This window comes from Ruditapes philippinarum, unplaced genomic scaffold (genome assembly GCF_026571515.1).
Source record: "Ruditapes philippinarum isolate M1 unplaced genomic scaffold, ASM2657151v2 ctg4064_1_1_1_1, whole genome shotgun sequence".
In the NCBI taxonomy this organism is placed as follows: domain Eukaryota; kingdom Metazoa; phylum Mollusca; class Bivalvia; order Venerida; family Veneridae; genus Ruditapes; species Ruditapes philippinarum.
Window position 1 is genome coordinate 3,377 of NW_026857025.1, and position 22,591 is coordinate 25,967.

General features: G+C 32.0%; 2 protein-coding genes across 2 annotated transcripts; both read right to left on the reverse strand.

Annotated features, from left to right (window-relative positions):
- Window positions 1–539: 539 nt before the first annotated feature.
- Window positions 540–6,838, reverse strand: LOC132748497 (uncharacterized). The gene is made up of 4 exons (XM_060738138.1): window positions 6,612–6,838; window positions 5,806–6,025; window positions 3,463–4,031; window positions 540–2,018 (listed from the first exon to the last, which is right to left on the reverse strand). The coding sequence occupies exons 3-4, from the start codon at window positions 3,670–3,672 to the stop codon at window positions 1,272–1,274; spliced, it is 957 nt and encodes a 318-aa protein (XP_060594121.1). The 5' UTR covers window positions 3,673–4,031; window positions 5,806–6,025; window positions 6,612–6,838; the 3' UTR covers window positions 540–1,271.
- A 636-nt stretch (window positions 6,839–7,474) lies between these two features.
- LOC132748498 (uncharacterized) lies at window positions 7,475–11,321 on the reverse strand. The gene is made up of 2 exons (XM_060738139.1): window positions 11,093–11,321; window positions 7,475–9,402 (listed from the first exon to the last, which is right to left on the reverse strand). Exons 1-2 carry the CDS (start codon window positions 11,294–11,296, stop codon window positions 8,656–8,658), a joined length of 951 nt encoding a protein of 316 aa, XP_060594122.1. The 5' UTR covers window positions 11,297–11,321; the 3' UTR covers window positions 7,475–8,655.
- Between the last annotated feature and the right edge of the window lie 11,270 nt (window positions 11,322–22,591).

The window sequence follows — 22,591 nt, forward strand, 5'->3', positions numbered from 1 at the left end:
GAAACTAGATAAAAAACTACATTAAAGTTGTATGTAACAACTTATTTGATTGGTCAAATTACAGCCAACCAGAATTTACTTAACAAATGCTCAATGCTTTACAGTTCTTTACATATTTATTCTAAAAACAGATTATGATTCATGGAAAAGCTTAACATGAAAGAACATTCACATTTTCTACAAGAGATGATAATAATGACTAAATGTTACAAAGTAATGGAAAGAATCAAAATACAACTCAGAAACTAAATATATTTCTTAACATAATTATGTAAATTCTATATCATTAACTTGATTCACTAAGTTTAAAGGCCTATATAAGTGAAACACTATATATTGTATGTAAGGAGTCTTAGGCCATGCTAATAAGTTACTGTTAAAGAGTGTATCAATAAGTTCTACACACTATAATCAACATTAAACTAATGAATGAGAAGAATGAAATGTCTATAAAACAATGCATGTTCAATATGATTAAACTTTAAAAAAAACTTAAATCTAAGTTACAGTTTAAACCCTTAATATATATTTCTTTAAAAAATATGTATGAAAAATATATATGATTAACTTCTTGAGTAATATTATGTAACATTATGTAGTGATTATATAACCTGTTGTAGTTGGACACATGTTAGATGAATTATATTATATAGAATTAAACCTATACAGGAAAATACATACAGATTTACAGTACGATTTCGATTGCAAATACCAAAAAATACCACAGAGCTTGCAGCACTTTGATTTAAAAAAGCATCACCAAATCGTTAAGCGAAGAGCATGATACTTTCTATGTGACGTTTTTTAAATTGTCCACCAATCGACCACACCTATCACGATAAATCTTGTTTGTTTTTTAAGCGAGTAATTTCCTCCCGTATAAAGATGACACGTCGCATTTAGCCCAATAGTTAAGAAACAGTTTTACATTTTGTACAACTTTGGTTTGGTGTATTACTGTGGTTGTTCATCAATCTCATACATGTTTAATAGGACACCAGTCTGATTTAAAGGCCAACTAGTTGTTAGAAATGCCATTTTTTCTTATTTTTGTATAGTATTTTTGGTTATCATATTACTGTTTTCAAAAACAAAATATCATAGTTCAACTCGCTGAACCATTTACATGTATTGCCAGGTCGATGTCTGCTCAAGGGTTTAAAAAATAACTTTCTTTAGCTCTCACAACTCGCTTTTCACCTTCAAACAATGTCGTTGTAATAATTTGTTTAAGAACAGAAATTACTTAAATCCTGTTTTGACAAAAGTAGCTATGTACATCTTTTGTTCATGTGCAATTTATTTTTGGAAATATTGGCATTGCAACGTTTGCAATAACTGCCATCCAAATTTCCGTCAATTAGTGACGGTTTTCCAAGAATGTTCTTCAATGAAGAATGACTGGAAAATGTCTTGTATGCATGTGATTTAAGAAGCAGGGTTTCAACATTACTTATATTATACATTTCACAAGCAGGGTATAATAGACTGTGAGGGTCGTGGTGATTCCTGTAATTTTTCTCAGGTGCTAGATGATTTCGCCAATCCGATGACATTTGTGTTCCACAACAAACCCGAAGAATATCCCAGTATCGCAAATATTCCACAACATGTGTCATATTTTCATTTGATAAACCAAAGAATTTTTGATATTCATATGCAATAAAATGACCCCTTTTTGAGACAAGATTAACATCTGCAATATATGGAATAGCTATACGCCTTTGTTTCAGTTTTCTAGCTTGGTCTTGTTCTGGCTTTGTCAATGGACCTTTGGATGTCATAAAAATCCAAGAACCAGTTGGTATGAAAGACAACCCTTTATCGGGTATGCTGTGTACTTTTATAACTCTATACTTATTGTTTGTTTCAAACCTATTATAATAACAACCCACAGAATTCTTCTCATCCTCATGAAGAAAAGCCATCATTAAACACAATAAATAAAATTGTAAAGTTGTCGCTGTACGAGGTTTGCCAAACTGTACAATGAGATTTGGAACACGTTTGAAACAAAACTGAAAAATAAAAGAAATATGTTCTAAAAATCAAACAATACCTTATTATAAAGGCCATTTGGGATCATAATATTTAATATATGGATCCAAAAAGATTCCTTTTTTCTTTTCTTTAAGAAGACATATGGAAATTTCTATATTACTTCGCCCGTCTATCTTTTTATATGTAAAATACAGTTACATGTTTAAGGATTTTTTGTACAAAATATCAACGTTATACTTTGTAATTTGTGTTGGACAGAAAGCTGATACAAAAGTCGGTAAGGTAAGCTTTCATTCATAACTTTTTTATATTCAGGTTTTAATAGGATCAAATGTAGAGCCTGCTCATTCAAGGGAATAATCTAAACAAATTTGAGCTATACTTTTATTTGGGCAAAAAATCAGTATTTTTCAAAGTATAACAGCGTGTTCATACAACTATTTCATTTTACCACAAAATTTTGATTTTCCCCCCAAACAGCAATTCAATGTGTGGTTAACACATATGAGTGAGATGGCTCTACACTTTATCACATAAAAATAATGGAATAAAAAAGTTACTGTGGAAAAATAAGCCCTCATTAAATATGACGCACTTTTGGCTTTAATACCCAACGCAGATCACAAAAGTCACGTGATATAGTCGCCGTGATCTATTTTGTATAAATAGTTCTAAACATTTTAGAATAGGGAAATAGATAGTCATCTGCCACACATGATGCTTATTTGGTCGATGGTTATCACAATGTGAACGATTTTACAAACTTTCACTCCGACATGCGTCGTGCAGACCATACTGACCATTATGTTTTGTGTGCAGTTCAAAGAATTATCATTGTGGTCTAATTTATGTAGAAATATACTGCACATATTCCTAGTCGTGTGATGTTACTTTGTACACGATATCTTGTACGTTTTGTGGCCATATCTCATATGATTTCTAAGAGACCTAAAGACCAGTAAGACCAACGTCAAGGATCAAGTTTTATAGATAAATTTTATATCGCCCGAGGATCGAGGCTACACATCCGATGCTCTCCGGAGCGGGAAGAGAAGTGTAATGTTTTAAATCTTTAAACTGTCATTGATAAAATATCGCCCGAGGATCGAGGCTACATATCCGATGCTTTCCGGAGGGGGAAGAGAAGTGTAATGTTTTAAATCTTTAAACTGTCATGGATAAATTTTATATCGCCCGAGGATCGAGGCTACATATTTGATGCTCTCCGGAGCGGGAAGAGAAGTGTAATGTTTTAAATATAAGATTTTAATAAGGTACCAAAACTAAACTCACATGAAACTTTGAGAATAGGATTTATTTTAATAATTTAATAATTTTGTTTATGAATTGGAGTATGGGTACGTAAAAGTTAGATATAAAATCTGTACTCGATATTCACATTAAATGTAAATATTTTAACACTTGTATATATTATGAACTATATTCAGAAAAAATTCATACCTCGCACGTTCCGTTTTTCTCTTCTTCAGTTGTATTGCCTGTTTTTGCCCCTTTTTTAATTTCCAATATTTCAACACTTTCATTTTTCATTTTTGAATTATAATTGAGAAATGTCTCATGACGAACACCAAGTTTTGTAACCAAATACGTTATAAATATTAAAACGAATGTTATAGTGAAGAGGAAGACGTATGCTTTTGAAATTTCCATTAATTGCACTTTAACGTTAGCGTGTCAAAGCTCTTTTCGATTTTACATTGATTTTATAAATTCATTATACACAGTTAACTTGTTTCTATAACATTTGCTCCTCTTTACATATTATTTGCTCCTCATATCTCACTAAAAGTAAATAAACTAAACTGAATAATGATGTGTCGGTTAAACAAGTTGTTTCATTGACCAGATGTAAACATTATTCCTAGCTTTTTTATTTTATTTATTTATTATTTTTATTTTTTGTTTGTTTACGTCGCATCAACACAGTAGAAACCACGCGACCATGCACGGACGTTCCTCATTGATTTGTGACTAATTCGTGACCATGCTCAATCAACGACGTACGTCATCTGAAAATTAAACAATATTTTAGAGGATAATGCTGTTGATGTACTGAATTTGGCGGATATAACGTTATTAAAACTTGGCTACATAATGTCATTTTTAGGTTTTGAATCGTCAACATTTACCAAAAAAAAAAAATACTTTGAAGACGCTATTAGTCAGTCATACGGATATTTACTGGTTGACTTAAAGCCAACAACACCAGAAGGGTTGCACTTGCGCACGGATATATTTCGTATAAAAGAGGCCAACGACCATGATAATAATCATTTCATGGAAAACAATCAGGTCTAGGTATTATACCTTCACCTCTTGGAAGTCCTGTGAAACGGGAAGATAATAACAACTACTCGACGCAAAATCGACAGAAAAGCGTTTATCAATCAGGAGGAGCAATGTCCTCTTGCGACGACTGCGGTATCGTTCCGAAAATATACACGATCTTCAAAATTTACGTGAAACGTTGGTGTTCTGAACGTCAATCACAAAAGCATTTATTCCCTGATGAAGATGTGTATCCCAATAAAATGTTGAAATATGAATAAAGCGACGACTCATTTCAGTTCTTGGATCAAGAAAACGAGGTTTTCAATGAGTTTGCCAAATTTGCCAAGGATAACAATGAAAATGAATGGCAAAAGAAAGTGCAGAAATACGAAGAACAATGCCTTTCTTCTTCTAAAGCTTAAACAAAGGCTAATTTCGTGCTAGGAGAATACAATATACGCCCGTTTATGCAAAACTACGCCATGTTATTTTCCTATATATTTAAAGTGAGAAAGGGTTACATTCACAGTAAAATTATAAAATCTGTAGAAAAATATCTGAAACAAGAATTGGACCTTAAACGAGCCATATGTTGTCATTTTCCAAATATAGACATAATGTCGAATCTTTTCTGCATGAATACGTTACTGAGAAAAAACAAGATAATGATGATGACTGTGAAATCAGCGAAAACGACGACAGGAGCGAGGACGGCGACGACGATGATGATGAAATTAATTGAAAGTATCCGTCACAGAAAGTACAGTATAACATTCGCTCGATACTTTGTTTAGAGCATTGAACATTTGACATCAATTATTACAGACGAAACTATGGACCAATTTCGTAAGAAGATTGAAACAAAATCAGCTATGAACATTTGTATACCCTCCCGAAGAACGCAGTTAGGGCTAGGTATTATTCCACTAGCTTCCGACAGTACGGTGAAAAGACTCAAACCTATGGAACAACCAAAGAATGGACAATTTTAAATACGCCGGGTTCTACCAACTAATTACAACCAATAAACCCTGATCAATTAAGATCAATACAATAACATTCAACCAACTTCGACAAATCAACAAAACACCCTTCAAAACAACAAATTATCTTCTCAACAAAAAATAAACGCTACACACTATCAGTGTGTCTCTCCTAAACTGATGTAAAATCTATCCAAAAACTCGCATATTTACATGTAGAAATTTAAATTGTAGATACACTGTTCATTGAAATATGAAACACTTCGGTGTATCGCTGTAGGAAGCCTTTAACTCGTTTATTAAAAAAAACATATCTCCAGTAAAACTGTACGATTATTCTGACATAATCTATATAAATTCTAAATCGCGAATTTGAGCGCTATCTTTTGAGTCTAGTTTTGAACTAAATAAATTTCACGCACGCACACACACACGCGCGCGCGCACACACGCACGCACACACACGCACGCACACACACGCGCACACGCACACACACACACACACACACATATTTAGACTAAATGCTTACCTTCTGGGATTTATTAGCATGAAAATTTTAGGCTTTGTTGATTCAAAAGTTGAAGTGTTTGCAGACTGTTGACCTTGTAATATAGTTGTATTGAAACTACAGGTAAAACTACTGTTCGTTTGCTAAGCTGGTATAGTAATGGCGTTGGTATTCACAAGTTCGGAATTATTTGAAATTGAGTTGAATTCAAGACTGTTGTTAAGTTTCTCTTTGGCTGCAACTGAGAAAGAACACGATTACATGTTTTTAATATTGTTATAGTTATAATGAGTAACATAGAATTCTATGTTATGCAAAATATTTAAAAGTTTTATAATGGTTTATATATTTAGTAGGAGAGTAAAATTATATAATACATTAATAGTGTGTTTAAGTAAAATATAATAAAACGACTTATCTGTTGCGGGCTAGTCACTGTTCTCCCTTAAATCGCAATTTTAAGTGCAAATTTACCGTTATTTACTCATATCTGATAAAAATAATTTGTTTCATTTGAGTTTGCTTAAAATAATTGAACACTCCATGTCATTGACCACTTTCCCATTCAATTTGCTTGAAATCAATGAGCAATGCAAAACAACGGACTAAAGATTGGAGAAAATAATGAAAAAAAATATAATGTTGGGGAGGGGTGGGGGGGGGGGTTTACCATGATATTTTGGCTACGGACGGTTTACGCGCATTGTGTTTGAGATTTCAAAAAAAACAATGTCTTTCAAACTTTAGTGGAAGGACTAACCATGGCAGAGGTAAGACCTTTTTTAAACTTAGTAAAAATTGCGCCGAAATAATAATTTTGCACTTACCTGTTATGCTTAAGTACAGGTTCCTGATAATTATCCGTTTTACAAAATATTAAATTAATAAATTCACTTTCAAAATATTATTTAAAAAAATATTCCAATTCATTCCATTTACATTGAAATCAGAACTAAGAATAAAACTGGGTGCAGAACTGTAGTTAATTTAAATTGTTGAAAATGAATGATAAAGGTAAGATTACGATTCTGGCATCGTATGACAGAATTGTTACGCTCTGCGCACACACCGTATTGTCATAGCCACATTTTCATAGGGCAAATTTAAGACTAGTCGCGTGGTAAATTGAAAATTAAGCAAAACGAATTCTGAATAGGCGATTAATTTCACTGTTTTGAAATTGATAGGAGAGATAAATCTTTTGTTACTTATGTTTACAAAATAACCATTTTCACGCCCTGCGCACACAATATATTGATGTACATAAAGTTAGTTCCCTATTCCTTATTCCTTTTTCGAATAAGGAATAAGGAATCAGTTCCTTATTCCTTTTTCGAATAAGGAATAGGGAACTAGTTCCTGATTCCTTATTCAAATCTCAATAAGGAACAGCGCAGAATTAGTATTTATTTAAAATAAAATTTATACCTCATTCATATCATTGCATGAAGAATCTGCAAGGAATAGGGAACCAGTTCTTTATTCCTTATTTAACTCCGAATAAGGAACAGAAGAAAATATGTAAAGAAAGACACCAGTTGCAGTTATTTTTGATAAATCTGCATAAGAATTACAAGGATCAATCATTAAAATTATGAAATAAAGCATCTACATAATTTTTTTCAAAAAAATGTTAAAGTCGAATAAGGAATAGGGAACCAATGGGAAATAATGCAATATTATACTTAATAATATGTACAAGCGAGGTTTTACGCAGGCGTAAAACGGCTGTGGAGGAATGGTCAGCTGTGCACTGCATACTTTTAGAATGACCAAACAATTGCTACGTAGACGAATTTCTGTTTAGATCTGCGCAGTTGTTAAATAAAGAGGAAGCATAACGACACGAAAATTCCATTACGTAGTACTAATAGAACTCGTTTTATACTGCGACATGACGGGTACCCTTAAATCTATGTCACATTGTGCCAGGAATCCGACACCATGTATTTACATAAATATAGACAAAGCTGACACGTTTGTAATGTTTTCTCCTAATGCCTGGAACTTTATTAATCTTATACCAATTAAATGATATCTAAACTTTTAATAAAAATTGAAAAAAAATCAAATTTGAGCATAAATATAGTATACATGTATATGTCATTTAAAGCATAAAAATAAGAAACACACGTGTGACATCGCTATACTATATAAATGGCGGCTATTAATATTTTTGAAGCCGCACAGCACTATCCAACTCATCTCAAAAGAAAAAGAAACACAACTTAAAATATACGTATACATTCAAATTTCTTCAAAACAAACTTATTTCCTAGTTTCTAAAAGTAAACAAACAGATAGATTGAAAAATAATTCAGATGTTTTTTTTACAATCCAATGCAGCACAAATGCGTTTTGTTCCGTGTGAAACAGCTCCCTTTCAGATTTACCGTTGCTATTTACAAATGAAACGTGTTTGCACATGATTTGATTTTATCCTGGTTCCACGATATCAAATCTTGGTAAACTGCAGACAGTTGCACAGTCCATTATTTGTATAAGGAGACAAGAAAACATGTTAATAATGGTATGTAAAAAAAATGTTTTGCAACAAAGCGAGTAATCTTAAATTGGCCCTTAAGTGTAAAGCTGATGAATGTGAATGTTTTTATATATTTTTGTTTATATTGATGAATGGCAAAGTTAATCATGTCATCCATCACTAAAATGTACATCTTTTCAATAGTTTTAAAAGACTCGGTTTAACCTCTTAGAATCGAATGGCAACTCATATCAGATCACAACAAGTCGCTTTCCGCTCAAGAGTTGTTTAAAGAATTGTGTTAATTTCCTCTTGTTCATGGATCATCAAAACTTTATGTAAATATTAAATAAAACATACCTATGCCTTTTTTGAAACGCAAAACATTATACGCATCTTTTATTAAAAGACAATTTAAATTTGGAAATCTTGGCATTGCAGCGTTTGCAATAACTTCCATCCAAATTTCCGTCAACTAGTGACGGTTTTCCAAGAAAGTTCTTCAATGAAGAATGACTGGAAAATGTCTTGTATGCATGTGTTTTAAGAAGCAGGGCTTCAACATTACTTATATTATACATTTCACAAGCAGGGTATGATAGACTGTGAGGGTCGTGGTGATTCCTGTAATTTTTCTTTGGTGCTAGATGATTGCGCCAATCCCCTGACATTTGCATTCCACAACAAACCCGAAGAATATCCCAGTATCGCAAATATTCCACGACATGTGTCATATTTTGATTTGATAAACCAAAGAATTTTTGATATTCATATGCGATAAAATGACTCCTTTTTGAGACAAGATTAACATCTGCAATATATGGAAAAGCTATTCGCTTTTGTTTCAATCTTCTCACTTGGTCTTGTTTTGGCTTTGTCAATGGACCTTTGGAAGTCATAAAAACCCAAGAACCAGCGGGTATGAAATACAACGCTTTATCGGGTATGCTGTGTCGTTTTATAACTCTATACTTATTGTTTGTTTCAAACCTATTAAAATAACAACCAACAGAATTCTTCTCATCCTCATGTAGAAAAGCCATCATTAAACACAATAAATGAAATTGTAAAGTTGTCGCTGTACGAGGTGTGCCATACTGTACAATGAGATTTGGAACACGTTTAAAACAAAACTGAAAAATAAAAGGAATTTGTTCTAAAAACACAAATATAAGTAACATAATTGCTAGTTACCACAAATCCAAATTACATACGTCAAAAGTCCGTCATTTAGAAAAGTGATCTTGAAAATCGACTAACACAAAGTCCATGGTACAAAGGAATAGTGTTTTTCTTGTTTTGTGTGTATATAAAAAATCAGCCCCCTAGTACCGGCTTAAACAGAATTCAACATCTTAATATGATATAGCAAAATTTTGAATCTTGAAACATCCGGAGATATGTTCATAGGTAACTATAATGGAACCTTCAATGTGACACGTCCGTGCCATTCCATTAAAAAGGGGCGTATGGTCCCCAAGTAATAGAGAGCATGTGCCCTAAACGTGAAAACAATGGGCGGAACTAAACAAAATGGAATTTTGAAAGGGGATCAGAGATTATGAAGCCTGCATATCACAGATAAGACGTCAAAAGACAAAGTTAACAAGAAAAATATTACATACATCCGCATGTAATATAGGTACGACTGCATACTAACTTCTGTGAAGACTTTTTATGCTTGCTGCATGACATGTGTTATGTAAAATGAACAAACATGTAATCAGATATTTTATATCTTTAAACATTGTCATGGAATGTAATAAATCATGGATTTATTTGTAAACCCTGGAAATAGAAATATAAACAATAAAAAACCCGTTTTTGCTCGAGTATTTCTTTGTTTTCTGAACTCGTAAATCTGGTCACCAGTTTATAAAAAAGAACATAGCTAACACGGACACGATCTTTTTTCTTTCTTTTTTTTATCTTACAGTAACAGAGCATCATGAAAATCATAGTCACAGATTTGAGAAATTATCATTTATTTACAAAAAAAACATCATTATTTGTTATCGATTGACCCAATAAAACCCAAAAGATACCGAAAAAAGCATTTCCTATCCTATACGACGCGCCCAAGTTAGCTATACCATCAATACACATTAAGGTGTAAACTAGTTTCATGGAGAAACGTCTTGATATTATCACATTTCTTTTAACTTTAATGACCAACACTGATCATAAAAAGACACGTGGTATAGTGGCTGTGATCTATTTTGTACAAATGGTTCTAAGAATTTTAGAATAGGGAAAAAGAAAGTCAACTGCTTCACACGATGCTTATTCGATGAATGGTTATCACAATATGAACGATTTTACGAAATTTCACCCCGACGTGCGTCGGGCAGACCAAACTGACCATTAAGTGTGTAGTTTAAAGAATTATAATTGGGGTCTAATAACTTAGGAATATACTGCACATATTCCTAGTCATGTTGATGTTATTTTGAACACGGTAGATTGTACCTTTTGTGGTCTTATCTCATATGACTTCTAAGAGACATAAAGACCAGTAAGACCAACGTCCAGGATCAATTTTTATGGATAAATTTTATATCGCCCGACGATAGAGGCTACACATCCGATGCTCTCCGGAGTAGAAAGAGAAGTGTAATGCTTAAAAGCTAATATTTAAATAAGGTACCAAAACTAAACGCACATGAAACTTTGAGAATAGGATTTAAAATAATAATTTTGTGTATCAATTGCGGTATTGGTACGTGTAAAAGTTAGATATAAACATCTGTACTTAATATTCATATTAAATGTTAATATTTAAACACTAGTATATATTTTGAACTATATTTAGAAAAATCATACCTCGCACGTTCCATTTTTCTCTTCTTCAGTTGTATTGCCCTTTCTCGCTTCTTTTTCCAATATTCCAACACTTTGATTTTTCGTTTTTGAATTATAGTTGAGAAATGTCTCATGACGAGCACCAAGTTTTGTAAGAAAACAAGTTATAAATATTAAAACGAATGTTATAGTGAAAAGGAAGACGTATGATTTTGAAATTTCCATTAATTGCACTTTAACGTTAGCGTGTCAAAACTCTTTTCGATTTTACATTCATTCTATAAATTCATTATACACAGTTAACTTGTTTCTATAACATTTGCTCCTCTTTACATATTATTTGCTCCTCATTTCTCAATAATGATGTGTCGGTAAGCAAGCTGTTTCATTGACCAAATGTGCGCGTTATTTTATAAAATCTTTTCGATTTTTTTTTATTTGTTATCTGTTTTTACATCGCATCAGCACAGTAGAAATCACTTGACCACGGAGTCTCCTCATTGATGTGTGACTAATTCGTGACCTAGATACTAGTAACATGCTGGTGCAACGACGTACGTCATCCCAAAATTAAACTACTTTTAGTGGATAATGCTGCTGATGTGATAAATTTATCTGAAGCCTATACCTCGACATTGTATACACACCGTCCGGTCTCTCAAACATCGACCCTATGTCGTACAACGCATTACTCACCCCCAAATAAAAAGAAATCCGCGTAGGGATAACGATTTTATTTTTGTAGGGATGATGATTTTATTTTATTAAACACAATATTTCTTTTCAAGTGATTAAAATTGTTTATTGCTTCCAAGGGATCACTGTTTTCAAGATTTTAATATTGCACGGGCAATTGATAGTTCGACTGTGTTACTATTTATTCAAATATTCAAAACTTCTTTCAGTTTTAAACTAACAATGGACGAAATACTGTCACGCGTGTTGCACGAAATTGAATTTGTAAAACCACTAAAGGATTGTCAGAAGAAGTGTTTGATGCATGTTCTGAGTAAATATGATGTAATGGGTATTTTGCCAACAGGGTATGCAAAAAGTTTAATTTTTCAAGTGGCACCATTTGCGTTAAAAGTCAAGTATATCCGGTTTCTTCAGTTTGCTTAATTTTAACACCCTTGAACAGCATCATGATGGACCAGATTAATTCATTAAAGGAAAAGATCACAGGAGCTTGAAGTTATATCATTAAATCAAAGCACAGAAGGCGCTGAATTTGTTTGGGTCTCGGAATGTGAGAAAGATGAAGGTTGTGAGATTATAAACCAATTTGTTTGTATAGTGTCACCAATGTTGTTTCCAGTGTTATAACTATAGTAAATTGGCTGTAAGACTAATTGCGACACTGCACTGATATTCAATTCAAAATTTAAGTTTATTTGGCTTAAAAAAACGAGTTGCCTGAACAGGGATTTGATCTCTAGTCCTCTCGCTTACAACGCGAGCGTGTAAACCCATCGGCCACGGGGAGTTATAAGCTAACAGCCTGAAGAATACCACAGTATTCTAAATTATAAATTAGAGTTTGTAACCTTTAAAAATTTCGATATATTTTGTTCACGGTAAATCTGTTGTTTAACACTGAAGTAAATAATTATGGAGCTGAATATAATCAGGTATATCTATATACAAAGAATAACACATTATCAGAAATCTTCGACCAATCGGGAACTATTTTTTCGTTACCAAAATTAATGCGCCTGTCATTTGACAATCTTTACGGAGTGATCTCCCCTTAATTTTTCGTCGTTAATGTACATATGAAGGGAAGTAACTGTTTCGAGGAGTTTGGACTACTTTCGGTATTTGCAAATTAAAATAATGACGACAAAAAGAAATAAAAACCCATACATATATATATAAACTATATAGGTATGGATTTTTTGAAATCAGCCTTTTGAGAAATTAGTGATTGAATTTCAAGCTCCTGTGAATAGATACATGCTGGTTGGATTTTGATTGTTCATGCCGCCATGTTAAAAGTAGTTCGCTCCCATCATGCTTAGAGTGGTTTCACATAGGTCAGTAAGATCGGTGTACATAATGGCATATACCTTGATAGCGTCATAGAGTGAATCGGACTTCACGAACGACCAGCTACGAAGACAGTCATGGTTGAAGTGTTAAGATACAATATAATCACAATTATTTATTGAGAAAATCACGTGACCGGAGATCATGTGACTGTACTTTGGTATTATGACACAATATCAAGTATGTAAGTGTATCCTATTTAGTGCTTATTGTCTGCAAATGAATTAAGATAGTAACGATTTCACCAATAAACCTTTTGAATAATCTACATTTGTCACAAATTAGTCTGATTAAGAAATACACATTCAAAGAAAAAATAGGACGTACAATCTTTCATGAGAACACTTGTTGTTTTTCTTTTGTGAAAAAAATGACTATTACATTTTTTATGATGTTGTATAAAAAACAGCTTATTATAATACATTTATAATATGACCTGTTTCATTTGCACGAAGGAATGCTGATCACAGTTAACTAAGATTTACTGAGTTCCTTTTCGTAAGTTTGCAAGGTGTTAAACACAGCTTTATAAATGTTGAAATATATAATGTGTAACAAAATATTCATAATATTATTTTTTAAAACATTTCTTATCCAACCTGAGAGAGACACACAGAAAGAAAAACAGCCAGATATGTGTTTATATATCTTATCAAATCTGTGACAAATATAATCTTAAAGCAGACTTTCTGTACATATAAAAAAACATAAAATGTATGTTTCATAAGTTGCTTAGATAGAAAATAGAAACAAAAAAAAGCATACAAACTTTTTAGAGTTAATATTTTGCCATTGTGTGTGTTCAGTTAGGGTAAATAAATTGGCATAGAGCAATGGGGTCAGCTGCTTCCTCACAAATTCAGAAAAGAAAACAATAAAGCTTAATATAAAGAAAGCTTAACATCTTAAATGAACTTGTCTATCTTTCAATTCATCATTTTGGGTGTAAAATTTCAAAATATTTACTGACTAAATAGCTAGGAGGGCAGACAATGATCAGATGGCACAGATGTGTGGACCTAATCTTGGTCTGCACTGGTCGTACCAGAGTATCCTGCTGTCGCAAGAAGGCTATTTGTTAATTAACATGCTTAAAACACATAAACTTTGTCTTTGAAAACACATGAAAAAGAGTCAACTTACTTTGTCTTTGTAAACACATGAAAAAGAGTTAATTTACTTTGTCTTTGAAAACACATGAAAAAGAGATAACTTACTTTGTCTTTGTAAACACATGAAAAAGAGTTAATCTACTTTGTCTTTGAAAACACATGAAAAAGAGATAACTTAATTGTCATTGAAAGCACACGAAAAAGAGTGAACTTACTTTGTCTTTGAAAAACATGAAAAAGAGTTTTGTCTTTGAAAACATATGGAAAAAGACTTAACTTTGAAAACACATGAAAATCAGTCAACTGATATATGATTTTTACTGGTAATTCACCGCTGAACCTAAGAAACTTAACTTGTATTTTACCACTAAACCATCAGTAGTTATCGTAATATAACATTTTATGTTAAACAATACTGGTAAATTTTCAAATTAGGACAAAATAAAATCAAGGAGAAAAAAAGAGCATTTGTGAACAAAATGTGAACTACCATGATAATTCACTATTATATGTAACTATGAAATTCAAAAGTTTCTTTTTTTTTAATTTCAGGAGATTTGCAAAAGCAATTTCAATTCATTCGATTTCATTTTATAAAACAAAATATTCAATATTGCCTTTGTAATTTAGTTTGATCAGAAAAAATCATCATGTTTCTGTAATTTCAAATGATCCATAAAAACCTGTAAAAACTCTTTCAGTAATTATTGATGGTCTACTTTAAATGATCTTACTTTTTCTGTAATTTTCATCATATGTTTCAACAAATGTTTTTCTGTATCAATTTTTTTAAAGTCGATGAAAACAGAAAATATTGTTATTATGCCTATAAGTTGGAACATTTTATTGTGTCTTAGATTTTAACATGGTCCATGAAGATAGTAAATTTTGTTTCTGTTATTTCACATAATTTCTTAGAACATTTCGTTCTATTTCTATCCATTTACATGATTTATAGAATCGGAAGTAATTGTTTGTTTTTTTTTAAATTTTGAATTATCTGTATAAACATATAATTTAGTTTCTGTAACTTTTACATTTTGGTGAAAACAGTCAAAGTAGTTCTTGAAAATTTGCATGTTCTCTTAGCATACTGAATTCTGTTTCTAAAATTTTAACAAGGTCAATGAAAAATAGCAAATTTTCTGCAATTTTAACATGGTCCATGAAAAATAGTTTATTTTATGTAATTTTAAATGATCTGAGAATGAATGCTCAAATTTTGTAGTGATACCACTACAATACTTCTGCAGTGTTGAGTGAATTAGGAGGAAAGAAAAACAATTAAATTTCTGTAAATTATGTAATCTGTGAGGGAGCAGCTAGTATTTAAATACTTGATATTCATAGGGTGTGTCTATTTCAGTAGGCACACATTGTAATCGTAAAAAAGTAAAGTGACTAAATAACAATATGTTTTGTCAAATATCAAAAAAATAAAATAAAAAAAAATACCTGAGAAAAAAAATACCTGAGAAAAAAACTAGTTGTTTGGCTGATTATAAATAAAAATGAAAAAAAAACTACTTGAAATAACAAACATCTTCGAGACATGATTAGATATTCGTACCATCATTTGTCAATTGTTGTTTACTCTTATCCGATTCAGCGACTATCCGAATTCACTGACAGTTTCCATTAATTTTCATTACTTAATCACGTGTCATTGAATAACATCTAAAATTACAAACATAACCTCTGTACATAGTACATCTAAACTTACAAAGATAACCTCTGAACATAGCACATCTAGACTTACAAAGGTAACATCTACTAGACTTACAAAGAACTTCTGTACATTGTATCAGTGCTAGACCTAAAAAGATATCACATCAGTACAAAGTACATCTACATCTACCCAACTTTCAAAGGTCACTTCTGTATCAAGCTCAGTAACTAGACTAACAAAGATAAACTCTGCACAAAGTCCATCTACTAGACTTACTGAAATACCCATGTAGAAGACGTAACAATATACATGTAATCGCTTTCATATGCAAATTTGCTATTTTTTCATACAACAAGTTACCAGGAAAAGACAAGCAAATAAATCATAGCATACAATTAACTTACATTTAGATTATACTTTATGTATTCCAAAAAAGTTTACATTCATGTGGAATATTTTATTATGTCCTGAAAATACTTTTCTGATAAGCACCGGCGAAAGCAGAATTCAACATTTAATAATGGTCATGGTGAATTTTTGAATTTAAAACCATCACAGATTTTCCCCAAAAATTCACCTTCAACATTTTTCAGAACTCGTTTGAAAAAACGAAACAAAACAAAACACCTTATGAATAAAAATATATTTAACAAACTTCCAGCGTTTGCAAAATGTCATCTCCCAAATAAAACAATATTGTCTTTCCATTTGAGAAAAATGTAATAAAAATGTTTCGCAACAAAGCAAGAAATCTTAAATTGACCCAGGAGTGTAGTGCTAATGAATGTGAATGTTTTATATACTTTTGTTTTACTGACGACTCGCAAGGTTGATCGAGTTATTCCGACGTAAATCATGCGTCTTATTCATAGTTCTAAAAGACTCGTCTGCTTTACAGCCGAATAAACTTCTTAAAATCCAGTGACAATGCATTTCAGATAAATAAAAGCATGCATACGACAAGTTGCTTTCCACTCAAGAGTTGTTTAAAGCATTGTGTTAATTTCCTCTTGTTCATGGGTTCACAATCTCGCGGTTAACCATCATTGTTACGATACCTATGCCGTTTTGAAACGCAAAACATTATACGCATCTTTTATTAAAAGACAATTTAAATTTTGAAATATTGGCATTGCAGCGATTGCAATAACTTCCATCCAAAATCCCGTCAACTAGTGACGGTTTTCCAAGAAAGTTCTTCAATGAAGAATGACTGGAAAATGTCTTGTATGCATGTGTTTTAAGAAGCAGGACTTCAACAGTACTTATATTATACATTTCACAAGCAGGGTATGATAGACTGTGAGGGTCGTGGTGATTCCTGTAATTTTTCTTACGTGCTAGATGATTGCGCCAATCCGCTGACATTTGCATTCCACAACAAACCCGAAGAATATCCCAGTATCGCAAATATTCCACGACATGTGTCATATTTTGATTTGATAAACCAAAGAATTTTTGATATTCATATGCGATAAAATGACTCCTTTTTGAGACAAGATTAACACATCTGCAATATATGGAAAAGCTATTCGCTTTTGTTTCAATCTTCTCACTTGGTCTTGTTTTGGCTTTGTCAATGGACCTTTGGAAGTCATAAAAACCCAAGAACCAGCGGGTATGAAAGACAACGCTTTATCGGGTATGCTGTGTCGTTTTATAACTCTATACTTATTGTTTGTTTCAAACTTATTAAAATAACAACCAACAGAATTCTTCTCATCCTCATGTAGAAAAGCCATCATTAAACACAATAAATGAAATTGTAAAGTTGTCGCTGTACGAGGTGTGCCATACTGTACAATGAGATTTGGAACACGTTTAAAACAAAACTGAAAAAATAAAAGGAATTTGTTCTAAAAACACAAATATAAGTAACATAATTGCTAGTTACCACAAATCCAAATTACATACGGCAAAAGTCCGTCATTTAGAAAAGTGATCTTGAAAATCGACTAACACAAAGTCCATGCTACAAAGGAATAGTGTTTTTCTTGTTTTGTGTGTATATAAAAAATTAGCCCCCTAGTACCGGCTTAAACAGAATTCAACATCTTAATATGATATAGCAAAAATTTTGAATCTTGAAACATCCGGAGATATGTTTCATAGGTAACTATAATGGAACCTTCAATGTGACACGTCCGTGCCATTCCCATTAAAAAGGGGCGTATGGTCCCCAAGTAATAGAGAGCATGTGCCCTAAACGTGAAAACAATGGGCGGAACTAAAACAAAATGGAAATTTTGAAAGGGGGATCAGAGATTATGAAGCCTGCATATCACAGTATAAGACGTCAAAAGACAAAGTTAACAAGAAAAATATTACATACATCCGCATGTAATATAGGTACGACTGCATACTAACTTCTGTGAAGACTTTTTATGCTTGCTGCATGACATGTGTTATGTAAAATGAACAAACATGTAATCAGATATTTTTATATCTTTAAAACATTGTCATGGAATGTAATAAATCATGGATTTATTTGTAAACCCCTGGAAATAGAAATATAAAAATAAAAAACCCGTTTTTTGCTCGAGTATTTCTTTGTTTTTCTGAACTCGTAAATCTGGTCACCAGTTTATAAAAAAGAACATAGCTAACACGGACACGATCTTTTTTTCTTTCTTTTTTTATCTTACAGTAACAGAGCATCATGAAAATCATAGTCACAGATTTGAGAAATTATCATTTATTTACAAAAAAAAACATCATTATTTGTTTATCGATTGACCCAATAAAACCCAAAAGATACCGAAAAAGGCATTTCCTATCCTATACGACGCGCCCAAGTTAGCTATACCATCAATACACATTAAGGTGTAAACTAGTTTCATGGAGAAACGTCTTGATATTATCACATTACTTTTAACTTTAATGACCAACACTGATCATAAAAAGACACGTGGTATAGTGGCTGTGATCTATTTTGTACAAATGGTTCTAAGAATTTTAGAATAGGGAAATAGAAAGTCAACTGCTTCACACGATGCTTATTCGATCAATGGTTATCACAATATGAACGATTTTACGAAATTTCACTCCGACGTGCGTCGGGCAGACCATACTGTCCATTTAGTGTGTAGTTCAAAGACTTATAATTGTGGTCTAATTTTGTAGGAATATACGGCACATATTCCTAGTCATTTTGGTGTTATTTTGTACATGGTAGATTTACCTTTTGTGGTTTTATCTCATGTGATTTCTAAGAGACATAAAGACCAGTAAGACCAATTTCAGGGATCAATTTTTATGGATAAATTTTATATCGCCCGAGGATCGAGGCTACACATCCGATGCTCTCCGGAGCGGGAAGAGAAGAAGAAGAAGTGTAATGTTTTAAATCTAAGATTTTAATAAGGTACCAAAACTAAACTCACATGAAACTTTGAGAATAGGATTTAAAATAATAATTTTGTGTATCAATCGGGGTATTGGTACGTGTAAAAGTTAGATATAAACATCTGTACTTAATATTCATATTAAATGTTAATATTTAAACACTAGTATATATTATGAACTATATTTAGAAAAAAAATCATACCTCGCACGTTCCATTTTTCTCTTCTTCAGTTGTATTGCCCTTTTCCGCCCCTTTTTTATTTTCCAATATTCCAACACTTTGATTTTTCGTTTTTGAATTATAATTGAGAAATGTCCCATGACGAGCACCAAGTTTTGTAAGCAAACAAGTTATAACTATTAAAATTAATGCTATAGTGAAGAGAAAGACGTATGCTTTTGAAATTTCCATTAATTGCACTTAAACGTTAGCGTGTCAAAACTCTTTTCGATTTTACATTCATTCTATAAATTCATTATACACAGCTAACTTGTTTTTATAACATTTTCTCCTCTTTACATATTATTTGCTCCTCATATCTCAATTAAAGTAAATTAACTGAATAATGATGTGTCGGTTAAACAAGCTGTTTCATTGGCCAGATGTACGCGCTATTCCTATCTTTTCGATTTTATTTATTTATCATTTTTATTTTTGTTTGTTTACGTCGCATCAACACAGCAGATACTGTTATGTATATAGACTTTATTTTAAATATATAAAAAGTGTGTTAAAAGTATCTATTTTCCTGAATAGCTCAGTATGTAAAGCGCGATGTCGTGGGTTCGATACCTACTCATTCCACTATCATTTTTAATAATTTTATTTATTTGATGTTTACATAATTGTTCATGTTCATTCATTTTTTCAAGAAAGTTCTGTTAATGTTCATTCTGGAATATTCATTCTCTAAGTAGTATAGTATTTAGATTGTTCATTGATAGTATATATATATATATATATATATATATATATATATATATATATATATATATATAGGATGAATATTTGTACTTCATGGTGTGTTGCTAATTTGGGGCTAAGTTTTATCTAACAACACAATTCAGAAAGTGAAATTTTATATATGTATACTACAATACAACTTAAAGAGAAATGCAACCACACGAATCAAGAACTGTTGGTTTTATTTTCATACCTGCACAAGAGTCTTTGGGAGACATTCTCATAAATGGTACGAAAAGTGATATTTAATCAATTTCACGTCTTCATTTAATTCATCAAGGAGACTAAAATCAAGTACAAATATTTTGTTAATAGAGAGTATGTTAAGCCAAACGAACGAAAGCTGTCCCAGTCTTCGAAATAATTTCTTATATAATGTTTCTTTCAATTTCATGTGTAAAATATGTCTCTTGTATGCTTTGTGTATTTTCTTGCTTCATTTTGCTTTAACACATAACCTTTTTATCTGCAATGTAACCTACATGTAAAACTAACCAGAACCATTTGAATAATTTTGATAGGGACCACCAAAGGAGCATTCCTCTAATATCGTTACCTTTCAGGGCTTTTCTTTTCAGAAATTGACGATGATGCACGACAATAAGCAGTGGGCGCATGTTGTGCCAAGGTAGGATAACAGGTTACTCCAGAAACAATCTTAGTTGACAACAGGCTTTAATCGGAATTTCAAGGTCTAGAAATCCAAGCTCTTGGCATTAACGTTCTTGAACTAATTCTTTTATTGTCCTGGGAACAAAATTAGGGCATATGATACGTTGTTCAATCTTCTTCTATAAGGAGTAAAGCTGCCGAGTTTCATCAACAGAGAATTAGTGAAAATGTCCTATCAAGGAACATATGAAAGGATGGATGCCAAAATGATTGCCAGGTGATCCTAGTGTTGAAGTTATGAGAGCCTAACAGTACCAAGGCTGTAAGGCTATAGAGAAGTCTAAATTCCCGAGAGGGCTGAAGTGTCAGAGTAGGCTAAAGTATCTGGCCGTTCAGAGTAGACTTTAATCAGAGATTGCTAGTTTTGGAGTTGGCCGAAGTATCAGACCGTTCGGAGTACACTGAAATGTCAAAATAGGTTACAATCAGAAAAGGCCAAAGTTCGGAATTGGCTAGAGTCTGATATGGCTAAAATTGCAGGGTGAGAGTAGCCGTAAGTGTCAGGGATGACTGAAGTATCAAATTTGGCTAGAGTTTCGTAGTAGGCTGAAGTGTCAGACCCAGCTAATAAAAACAAGCACACAATATTCAAATTATTTCAATTTTATTTTTTCAAGTTATTCATTTGACTTCACTGAGGTTACCATAACAACAATATAATCACAATTATTTATTGAGAAAATCACGTGACCGGAGATCATGTGACTGTACCTTGGCATTATGCCACAAGATCAAGTAGATATGACCATGTGACAAGCAGTATAAAAGGATGGCAAAATAGAGCGAAAACTAAACAAACGTAAGTGCATCTTATTTAGTGCTTATTGTCTACAACTGAATTAAGATAGTAAAAATTTCACCAATAAACCTTTTGAATAATCTATATATGTCACAAATTAAGTGTGATTAAGGGATATATAGTTATAGAAAAATAATATGATTAAAATATCTTTTATGAGAACACTTATTTTTTTGTAAAAGAAATGTTCCATTGCATTTTTTATGATGTTGTATAAAAAATGTTCCATTGCATTTTTTATGATGTTGTATAAAAACAGCTTATTATAACACACTTTTAATGAGACATGTTTCGATTGCACGAGGGAGTGCTGCTGATCAGATTTAGCTTAGATTCACTGAATTTCTTTTCTTAAGTTTACACGATGTTTAACAATGTTGTAATATTTTATATGTTACAAAATATTCAAAATATTTTCTTATGTAAATGTTTTGCAAACCCGAGAGAGAGACATAGAAAGAAAAATAACAGCCAGATATGTATTTATATATGCTATCAATTCTGTGACAAATATAATTTTAAAGCAGACTTTCTTTACACATTAAATGTATGTTCGTAAATTGCTTAGATAAAAAAAGAAAACAAAACACAAACAAACTTTTAAGGGTAAATATTTTGCCATCCTTTTTTGTGTGTTCAGTTAGGGTAAATAAATTGGCATAGATCAATGGGGTCAGCTGCTTCCTCACAGATTCAGAAAAAAAATAATAAAGCTAAATTTTAGACTCCTAAATATCTTAAATGGACTTGTCTGTCTTTCAATCTGGACTAAAACATTAGTCATTTTTGGGGGTAAAAAAGATCTTTTCTGACTGAATTACAAACAGATATTTATTGACTGAATAGCGAATATTTATTGACTGAATAACGAACAGAGCAGTCAATGATGTGTGGACCTGATTTTGGTCTG